We start from the raw sequence: 10,875 nt of genomic DNA, 5'->3' as shown, positions 1-10,875 counted from the left end.
TAAGAATAATTTTAAAAGTATCCTTACTAGTACCTATTTAACGACTAAGGTGAATTTAAAAATAATCTAATTTAGACTACAGCATTCATGACCCACATTCATCTTTGATAAAGAAACCAGGCTGCCTAATTTCATCCAGGGTTTATAAAAAAAAATAAAAGTCTACAATGTGAGAGAAAGAAATGTGCTCACCCTGTCGTACCTTGGGCCTTCAGCAGAGGTGTGCTTGTTCTGCGTGGAGCCTTTGGAGCATGATTTGAGCTTGTTATGCAGATGCTTGCCGTAATGCTGCCTTGGTTTCACACACTTGGTAGCTGGCTGCACTAATTGCTTTCACAAACTTTAAAGGTCATGGCAGCTGGCTGAAAAAGGTAGCTCTAATGTAATTCTGAATATAAATAAAGTTGCTACCGCATACGTTGGAGAAGTGGTGGTGCTTTGATGCTTTTGGCAGCTTGCTTTCTTGATCCCTTTCCCAGTTGGTTGAAAAAAAAAAGTTATTTTCCAAGGGAGCTGGTCTGTGTTCAAAGCTTTCTGGAGTAGAAGCGGGATCGGTTCAAAGATGCACACATTTCTCATTCATTTCAGTGGGAGGTGTAATGTACTTGTAGCTAAAGCACAGGAGTGGGAAGCAGGAAATCCAGGTCCTGCTTCCACTTCTTCTCCAGATTTCCTGTTCGACTTGAGGCGAGTTGCTTCATCTCCATTTATTTTTATCCCTCCGTGCCCTGGAAATGGCAGCATCCCTCATGAATGGCAGCCGATGCGAACTCACACCGATCGATGCTCGGCAGTGCTGGGTGGCAGTGCCGCTGGGGCTGGGCTGGGGCACCCAGGGGCAGCATTTTGGGGTCAGTTTGGGCTGTGGGAGGCTGAGCTGGACTCGGGGCTGGGACTTGTCCCGAGTGAGTGCCTGTGGTCCTGTCTGTGCTCTGCCAGGGATGGGGTAGGGATGGGGCACAGCGGAGCCAGCCTGTGAGGCAGCTCTGGTTTCTGCACCGCTGTACCAAAAGCTGGTGATTTCTGGCAGTTCGTGATCACTTCTGTTCATCATGAATGATTTTGGTGTGTAATAAATCTGTCAGCTCTGAGCTACCCAGCTTAGTATGGACACAGTGCCCCACAGCCAACCCCAGGAGGGGTGGGGGAAGAGCCGGGTGCGGTGCTCAGCCCCACACAGCCCCAGGCTGAGGAGAGCCCCACAGCAACGCCTCTCCCGCCCTATAACTCCACACAGGCCACCACACGGCCGCGTCCCCTGCTTGCCGAGGCGGCACCCGGGGACCCCCAAACGGGGTTGGGGTCGCCCCTGTGAGGCGTGGAAGGGGCGCGGCGGCTCCGAGATGGCGGCGGGGCCCCGGTGCCGTCCCCATCCCCTTCCCGCCCCCCAGCGCCGCCTCCCGCCCGTCCCCTCGCTGCCGCCCTCGCTGCCGGGCGCTGCTGAGGCGCGGGAGCCGCCGCCGATCTCTCGCTCGCTGCCATGGCCGCGGTGGGTGCTGCAGGGCCGGGTTTGGGTTGTTTTTGGGTCGGGTCGGGTCGGGCAGGGCTGAGGCGGGCACGACCCTGATGTCTTCGCCTTCCCCGGCGCAGGTGACGAGGGGCACGGCCACCCGCCGCAGCCGCCTGAAGCGCTCCGACGGCAGCACCACGTCCACCAGCTTCATCCTGAGGCAGGTGAGCGGCTGAGGGGGCTCCGGGGGGCTCCGGGGGGCTTCAAGGGGCTCTGGGGGGCTCCCCCTCGGCCCCCCGGGGCTCGCTTGGAGTTGGTGAAGTTGTGTGAGTGCTCGCTGCGTGCTCCTCCTGTGCGGGGTTATCGTTATTTCCACCCACTGAGGTGGTCGCGGGGTGGTTTTGGGGTGCTGTGTGTGGCGGTGCTGACAAGAAACCCCCATTCCTGAGGGAGCAGGAGCCCATTTTTTGGCCTTCCTTGCCGTGAGGAGTTGAGGGGCTCCGGGCTGCTCGCTGCTAATTATACCCAGCCCTGCTTCCCCCGGCGTTACAGCAATTTAGACGAAGCCTCCTGCTAATAACTAGTTCCCTGGATAAAACAGCGGCTAGCAGCCGCAGCCGGCGAAGCTTCGCTTTCTGTCCCAAGTGCTGTTGGTCAGAGTAAAACCATTAATCTGCTTGGGAAGTGGAAGAGGTGAAAGGTCCTTTGGCATGTGGCTTCACAACCCCCCAAATTTCTCGGTGCTGCTCGTAGAAATGTAAAGGAGCCGAAGGAGAGCAGGTGAGGGCCCTTGGCAAGCTGAGGGAGGCTTGTCGAGCTTGGAAGCATCTGTGGAGATGTGCGAGGTGTGGGGCTGCCCCATGGGTGAGGGATGGAGCGCGGCCCTTCCTCGCTTCCAGCAGGGCAGGAGGAGCTGCAGGGATCCCGGCCAAACGAAGTAAAAATCCGACAGCGCCAAGGAAATGGAAGGGCACCGCCAGGTGGGTGAGCACGTCGTGGTAGCCCAGCAGGTGACACACGTGGCTGGAGGTGTCCCGGAGAATTTTCAGGCTGTTGGAAATGCCTCCTCCAGTGCCTCACGGGTGTGGTGCTCACGCAGGGCTTGGGACTGAGACACCTCGAGGGGAATTGGGGTCGTTCCTGAGCACGGGGTGTCCGAGGGAGCCAGCCTGCAATGCCTGGCACCGACAGCCTGCAGCTGGCAGCGCTCACGGCAGTGCCTGGGGAAAGCTGCTGGGTGTGACGGGTGAATGAGGTGGCATCAAATGGCTCAGCTGTGCTCCAAACATGCTGAATGTTTCTTCTGCTTTGCACTTTTTTTGGTCTTTTTTTGGTTTTCATGGCTTAGGACTCGTTGTGCTCTGGAGGTGCTGTGGGATTCAGTGTTTGGTGTCCTTTGGGGAAGATGTGGAAACTTGGATTTACTTTTGAAATCCCCCTTGGTGGGGTAGCAGTGCGTGCTACACAGGTCATAGTGCTTCTGAGGGGCACTGCCAAATATCTAAGGCTCCTCGTTTTGATGTGGCAGTGTAATAAATAACATTTTGCAATTCTTGCAGCCCTACAATTGAATGAATTGGGATGGAAGTTGCAGTGTGCCAGGATTATTTGCCTGTTCTCTACTCTGACAGTCCTGTGGCTTCCAAGGTTTGGGTTCAGACCTTCAGATCCTCCCGTGGATGCTGTGCACACGATATTTGCTGTGCTCTCCACGCTGCTGTAGCCACAGGCACCGTTTGTAAGCACGTGTTGCAGGCGGTGAGAACACACGTCTGAGGGAGAATGAGGGCAGCTGCGTTCCTGAACGTCGATCCTTTCCGAAAAGCCAGGTAGATGAGTTTATTTTAGCCACTCTCCGAGATGACTTTTCAGACTGCAGCGCTTTCGGACGGCAGGAGATCCACGGTCATTCTGTACCTGGAGACCTTCTGAGCAGGCAAGCGCGTTAGCTCCCTGCATGAGATCAGTGGGAAGGTTTCACTTGGATTGTGTGAGCTGAGCAACAGAAATAACTCTTGGGTTGCCTCCCACCTTCCCCTCGCTGAGGGAGCGTGAGTAGAGGAGCTGCATCAAAGCAGTGCTTAGGAAAGGGTCACGTTAGTTCTTCCTGTGCGTTCAGTGTGATGTTCCTCACCGTGTGGAAATCCTGCTCCTCGCCACTCCTGTACACGCTGCGGTGTGCCTGTGCTCCCTGAGTGCTGGAACGAGCACTTCAGGGGTAGCTTTTTTTCTTTGAGAAGTGGAAAACAAGTCCTGGTAACAGGAATGGCCTTCAAGTAATGTTGGAGGTGTAAGTATGATTAAAAGAAAGATAAATTCTGGTAGTAAGATTTGCAAGAAGTGTCTCGGAGGAGGTTAAATCTGTTTTGGATCTCCTATGTGTTGTGAGGTGTGGAGTAGTTTTCACAATACCAGTGGATATTTTATTCTTTTCCTCCTTTTTGTGTAAGGGGATGCACAGGTCCCCCAGCCTTGAGCTCTTTACTCGACTTTTCATTACGTCACATGTAACTTTTGGTTTAAATTCATCGGTCAGTCCAGCTTAGTGCCAGAATAATGTTTGGACAAGCTTCTGAGTTTGTGTTTCTGTCAGGACCGGGCAGTGATAAGCACGGGCAGTCACTGTGAGTCTCCTGTGTGTCAGCAACAGCAGAGCTACAAACGTACCGTGCGTGTGGAAAGCTGACAGTGCCCGTAATTGCCTCTTGCTGGAGAAGCTCTGCGCTGCAGGACAGGCACCGAGCGATGTACGAGTGGGGACAGGTAGGCAGGGCTGGCAGTCAGAGGGTAATTTCTCCGAGGGTAAGGTCACTCGTAGCCTCGCGCGACCTTCAGGCTGCTTTGGGAGGGCAGCGAGTTGTGCAAAGCGGTAACACGTTGCCTTTGCTTCGGCGTGGGGCTGGTTTAGGTCCCGTGTTAGAAGGTGGGCGACCTGCCCCTCTGTGCTTTGCTCCACCGGCAGCACGAGGTGCTCGCTGGGGCTGAAACTCCTGCAGGTTCCTGCTGGAAGGCAGCAGCCGTGCTTCTCCTGCTCACCTGGGGCCAGTTCCAGGGCTAAAATTGCTTTAAGGTCCGTGGGGATGAATGTTTAGCTTAATGCCAGTAACAACCATCAATTACAGCGCTGATTTGTGAACGGGCTGGAGCTGGTCTCCAGTTTGGTAACTGGAAGCGTTCCTCTCCTGATCCGCTGTCTGCAGCACAGTTTGGTGGTGGTACAGCAGGACAGAGCTCACGGTGCTGCTCTCGGTGTGCTGCGGGCACCTCTGGCTGCTGCAGGAGGGCTGCTCAATGCTCAGCCCCATCCAGCCCGCACCAGGGCAGCCGAGCAGCTCCAGCACCCCCAAAATGCTGCAGGTTTTGGGTGGTGCTGCCTGGGTGCTGCCGAGGCTGCGAGCAGGCCTGGTGCTGAAGCTGTTAACGCCGAGCTTGAGCAAAGGCCGGGGGTACAAAATTGTTCTTCTTACGTGGCAGGTGCTGCTCGAGTCTATTTAACAAGTCCCTTAAGGGACAGAAGTCAATTATCAGCCTGGTGGCATAGGAGAAGAAGTAGGCCAGCTGAAAACACGCGCTGATGATTTTGCCAAGGCTGTGATAATAATTCATTGTTGGCTTGTTTGTTGTTCCCCGAGGATTTTGGTTCCACCTCCTGTGTTGACATGAGGTGACTTGTACTGCGAGTATTTTTTCTCCTTTGACTTCTGGTAGCAGCGTTCTCGCTGCCTGTGCTTTCTTCCAAGTAATTCCATTGGGAGAAGTTGGGTGACCTGCGAACAACAACAGAAGTTACCCAAAATCTCGTCAAGTGAAGTGCCCCAGGGGCTGCTCCCTTGCTGCAGGGGGTCCTGGCGGGGCAGAGACTGCACCTCCTCCTTCCCAGCTGCGTGTGCCAGGAGTCACTGCAGCCTGTGTGTGTGCTGGTACAATTTGGGGAGCAGAAGCACAGCAAACAGCTCCGTCTGTGTAACTGGACTAGAGAGCAGTCCGTGGAAATTCTCTTCACCTCTTGCCAGAGACTGCAGGTGGAGTGTACTTGTCCACTCCAAGCACATCCAGCTACGTAAAGCCATATTTAGACATAATTTTATTTCTGATTTTTTTTTTTTTTTTTCTGATTATTTTTTAAATATGGTAGAAGTTAAAGTTGGTTTTCTTTTAGGATAGTTAAACCCCACGTTGCATCCCTGGTAGTGCTTGTGCTTGCGGCTTTTTCATCTGTAATACTGAGAGGAAAAGGAAACAGGAAAGCCTTCTGCTATTTGACCATCTCCTAAGCCACGGCAACGTTTTTAATGGTTGAAAAAAGAGTGAATCTCTCTCAGAAGGGTTTTGCTGCTTTGTTTCCAGGTTATTTTTTCCTCTGCCTCTGGACACGCGATTGTGGTGTTCTCCCTGCGGGACCAGGCGGTGTGCTCTAGCTGGATGCTGGCATCCACGTTCAGTCATCTCTTTGTTCAGACAAGACAAAGTAGTTTTTGTGTATCAGATTTGGGAAGCCCTGAGGGCATCTGAGCCCTTTGTGGTGTTGATAACATCTGAGGGCCTTTCCCTCAGCACACACGACACATAACCAAGCACCCAGTTGCCATCCCAGGTGTCTTCTCAGCTGGGAAGCACACGAGTTCAGTCATCTGCCCAGGAAAATGCCAGCTGAGTGCTGTGCACCAGCACTTTGCAAGAGCATTGCATGGCCAGAAGTGCAATTTGGAGCTTTTCAGTTGATGGTATTTGCTGACTGTGCTGAAAAGTGGTGATCCTGGGTGGGAGGGTGCCTGTGCTGGGATCTGCTGCCAAACTGAGAGCAATCTCATCCCTGCTCCTGGGTAAGAGGAACTAATTTTGGTCCTTGCCGATGAGCGATGTACCTAGGCAGATGCAGTGATCTTCTCGTAAACTTTTTTTCCCTTCAATTCTTGTTTTAAAGCCATTTTCCTGAGGATGTAGTGAGCCATCAGTGGATGACCTTGAGACCTTGGTCTTCTGTAACACCGATTCCTGATAGTGGGAGGTGGGTGACGCTGAGTGTCCAGCCCAGTCTAGATGTGCAACAAACCAGGCATTTCTCACACCCCAGTGCTGCTTAGATTGATAAAACACAGATCTGCAAGGAGCAGATCAGAATCTCCGTGATTTACCAGGATGAGCTCAATTCTACGATGAGTCATTAATTTCTAAAATATAACTTACTGTCATGGAATCTGATTATGCCTTCGACACAGGGCTGGATCATTATTTTTTTTTTTCTATACAGCATTTAGGAGCTGTTAAAGCGTTTGACAGGTGAATAAAAGATTCATCCCCATCTCCACAGAACGCGAGGCTCGTCTTCGTGGCAGGGCGGCATTGTTTTAACTCGCCTTTGTTCTCAAATCCCTGTGCTTAGCTGGTGCAACTTTTAACTCAAACCCTGATAAATCCCTGCTGACTTTGGTTTAACCTCTCCTGCAGACTTGGAGTGTCCCTCGGAGCATCCTCCTTTCTTGGTCTCTGTGTTGGGCACAGCGGGAGGTTTGGCTGTCCCACGTATGAGTGCTGGCCTTTGGCACGGGGCTGCCTTGATCCCCGCCTCCCAAAATCCTGCCTTGGTTGGGTTTTTGGGTTAGGGGTGGCTGCAGGGCGAGCTTCACCAGTCTGAAGTGGCAGGAGAGGGAAACTTCCGTGGCTTTTCCTCTTGGGAAGTGGAGCATAGGAAATGTGGCTTCCCTCTGTAGTCCTTCTATCACCGCGAGGAAGCCAGCAGGCTGCCCGCGAGTTTCGGTTCCTCATCTGTCTCTGTGTCACCGGGAGGCTTAATTGAATGCTTCTTAACGCGCTAATTGAATCTCAAATTATGCTCCCATTAAGTCTTCCGCTGGAAAAGGAAAAGGATTTCTGTCGTTGTTTGCAAGCAAGCCACCATCGTGACTGTGTGGTGCTGATAAATAAATGAGGAGATCCCCGAGCTGTGGGGTTTGGGTTTGTGCAGGGCCACCTAGGAGCTGTCGAGGCAGGTTCGTTACGCTCAGCTAACGAGCAGCTCTCTAATGAGAAGCAAGGCATGTGGCGGGGAGGGTGGGTTGAAGAATGAGAGCATTGGAGATGGTGTAGGGGAGGGAGATGGTGTAGGGGACAGCTCCTTACACCAACAGCGTCCCTTCTGGGTGCTTGGTGGAGCTGCTGGCACGGCTTCCTGGAAGCCCAAACCTTTAAAATCTCACTGAAAAATTGTATCCCCTCTTCTCCAGCAGATGTGCTGGCCGGCTTACTGTCTCCATGGGAACAAGGTTTCATTTTTAAAATAGCCTAAAGTCACACGAGAGAAGTCAGATATTAATAGCAGAGGCAGCGTAGGTACGGATAAAAAAACTTAGGGTTTGGCTCTTCCCCGTCCAAAATTCCCCGTGGCTGGGAGCTGCCCGTCTCTGTGCATGGGGTGGGTGTTTGCCTCCACGTATCCTCCCGGCGTGACCTGTAAATGCCTTCCCCTTATCCCACGGTGGTGTCTCAGTGACACAGGAGGTGCAGAACCGCTCGGGACACGAGGGCAGCACCCGCTGCGTGCTGCTGGGTGGGCAAGCAGGGGAAAATCCTCCACGGGGGCTCAGAGATGCAGCACCCCAGGAGCCCTGAGCCTTCCCCTGGCCTTCGGTGTCCTGGCCACGGCCTCTGTGCCCTGGGGTTGTTCCCCCGCCGTGTCCTCCACGGGGCAGCAGCTCACACAGCAGCCAGGGCCGGGGCTCGCAGCGCCGCGTGGGGAAGGAGAGCGGCTTTCGGGAGGGCTGCGGGTGCTGTCAGGCAGTTTCTATGGACACCGGGAGCTCGTGTCGAATGCAATCGCGCTGCGATTGTCTGTGCTGAATGTGGAGGAAGCCGAGATGATTGCATGGGGCTCCAGCCCCGTGCTTGTTACACGGCGTCCTGGTGCTTCGAGGAGAACGCACCACCACCGCCTCCATCCACCTCAGCTCCATGGCCAGCCACCTCGTTAGGAGAAGTTTCATCAGCTGCCGTTCTTTTTTCCCCCTCTTTTATCCTTTTTGAAATTATTAAGAATAAAAAAGAAAACCTCAGCACAAAAGCCACTTCTTAGGTTTGATGGCCAGGTGGGGTCAATGTCCCGAGGCGCGTTAACCTGCCCGCCGGCCGATCATCCCGCATCCTCTGCGGCTTGCTGGGGCTGGGGCTGCCCAATCCAGCAAATCCCGATGTAATGAACTGCTTTAAATTTCACTGTGGACCTTCCGGGATATTTTGTTGTTGTTTTCTTTCTAGAAATGTTGTTCTCTCTGTGTCTGTGTGTGTCGTATCCTGCATTTCTCTCTTAAAACTGACTGCTCCCTGGTTGATGAGGGCTGCCCAGGCCATGGGGTGCCACCATCAAAGTCATGGAGTGATGTGAAGGGATGAGGAAAAGTTTAAAAAAAGGGGGCAGAGGAAAAAAGGAGAGGAGAAAAGAGAGACTGAGAAGCAGGGGCAGAACATGTCCCTGGCTGGTTTGCAGAACAAGGAGCATACGAACAAAAAACCTTAGTGGAGACTTTTCAGAATGGGAAACGTTGCACAATTACTGTCTTCTCCAGCTTTACTCCTCCTCGTTGGGGGCTCAGGGTGTGCTGCCTGCTTACAGGAGGCTGTGTGGCAGGGGACTGCCCCTGTGAGATGCAGGAGATGGAAGATACAGGCAGCTCTTGGTGGTTCATTTCTGGTTTCGCACTTTTCTTTATTTTTTTTCTTCCATTTTTTTTCAGCCAGAGCAAGAATTGGCAGTGTTAATGGCGAGCTGACCTCAAGTTGTGGTACAGGAGAGGACACTTGGGTGCGGGTGCTTTATTCTTAGCAGTGATCAGGAGGCAGGAGGCAGGCAGCTTTTGCTGTCAAACACCATTTTCAGAGCAGGAAAGTGCGTTTAAAAAGGTAAAATGATGTCAGCAGTGCCAGGCAGAGCACACCCGTGTGTTTGACTGCATTTCCAGGCCTGCCTTCCTGGGGATGTTTTAATGAACTTGCCTCTCATGACAGGTGCTGAAGGAAGTACTTTGTAGGCTGATTGTCTCCCCAAGAAGAGTGTGAAGAGTGGCACGGACGTGGTGTGTCCCTGCTGTGCCGTGTGCCTCCTCCATCCATACTCATCCCTCTGCCACTTCATTCCTAAGGCCGGGTCCTCTCTTGTCAGACGTGGAGGTACAGAAGGGTGCTGCTGTCCCTGGTGGGCATCTCTGTGCAAGCTCCCTATTCCGTATTATAATTTCTTACACAATCACCACATTTTCTGCATTTTCTGCTTTTCCTGTCTTTGCTCGTGGAGGCGTTCCCTGCACAACGGGGCCGGCTGCTGCCCGTGGAGCACCGCGCCCCCCATCCAGGCCCTCTTGCTGCTCGCATCACAAGGCTTCTGCAAGGTTTTGTGCTCTGCTCCGTGAATTGTGTGGTTGCTCCTAACAGAGCTGTTGTTCTGCGTTTTGGGTTCAGGCAGGTTTCATCCTTGCTAGAAGCCGAGGGGTTTTATTAGTTCATTTGATGCACTTCGGGATTTTTCTGATTTAAACCATTAACAAGTGACTGAGCAGCTGACATCCCTCCGTGACAAATCTCCTGGTGTTTTAAACCTTGTGCAATCTTGTGCTTCGGGTCCTCTCTGAGAGCGGCTTAGAGAGACTTCTGCACTTCGTTAACTCTGGGAATCAGCAACGAAACAGCAGTGAAGGGTCCCCACGCCGTGAGCTGTCCCTTTCCCACTTGCCTGGGACCACGCACACGTGTCAAACCCGCAGCGGTTTCACCCGCGAGTGCCTCACCGTCCTCCTGGCAGATGCCTCTGCTTTCCGTGCTGGTGAAATGAGAGGTTACCGCTTACATGCAGGAAAACAGAAGTGTGATGAATTACAAGCCGGTGTAATTTATGCAGAAGCAGTGTGGGGGAAATCGCAGCCCACTCGTGTTCCACATAAATTATGCATGTACCTCCTTGAAAATAGCTGCAGAGGGTGTTCGGATTTTTTTGGCTAATGAATCATGCCCTAAATTTCTACAGTACATACATTGACTCAAATGTCTCCCTTTTGCCCCACCTTTATTTTTAGATCAGCTGTAAACTCCTGCTGAACGCGCAGCTCCGGATGTTTCTTTATTTTCCTCACGACAGACCTGTGCTTCGAGGACCCTGCTCTGAAGAGGGGCTCCTAAATTTACTCCTCCTCCCAGAGCACTCCCACGTGAGAGCTCGCATCTCGTGCTTCGGAGCTCTCTGGAGAGATCCCTTGGCAGCTGTAGTAAGGGGATGTGTGAATACAGGCGTGCTCGTGGGGATGCAGCTGCCTCTTGGGTTATCTCCCTGCAAGCTACAGCCATCGGAGTCCTCAGGGCTGTAGCCTTCACCCTGGGTGGAGGGCAGAGAGAAACCTTTCTTTGAGCACAGCAATAAGAAGGTGATGAAGAAAGGAAAGAAG

General features: G+C 52.9%; 1 protein-coding gene across 5 annotated transcripts in view; it reads left to right on the top strand.

Annotated features, from left to right (window-relative positions):
• Positions 1-1,449: 1,449 nt before the first annotated feature.
• The window catches only part of CACNB4 (calcium voltage-gated channel auxiliary subunit beta 4), a gene marked incomplete at its 5' end in the record, with an annotated part of 64,491 nt that continues 55,065 nt past the window's right edge, over positions 1,450-10,875 (top strand). For 4 of the 5 annotated variants that reach the window (XR_014694259.1, XR_014694260.1, XM_084523303.1 and 1 more), the window contains 2 exons: positions 1,450-1,489; positions 1,591-1,674. Coding sequence is in view for 3 of the 5 variants with exons in the window: in XM_084523303.1 (XP_084379429.1) it covers positions 1,481-1,489; positions 1,591-1,674 (93 nt within the window). Of the gene's footprint in view, positions 1,490-1,566; positions 1,675-10,875 lie in introns of those variants that run through there. The other variant, XM_084523302.1, reaches the window with a different exon arrangement.

This window comes from Aythya ferina (genome assembly GCF_964211825.1).
Source record: "Aythya ferina genome assembly, chromosome: 6".
In the NCBI taxonomy this organism is placed as follows: Eukaryota; Metazoa; Chordata; class Aves; order Anseriformes; family Anatidae; genus Aythya; species Aythya ferina.
This window is presented reverse-complemented; position numbering and strand designations above follow the sequence as displayed.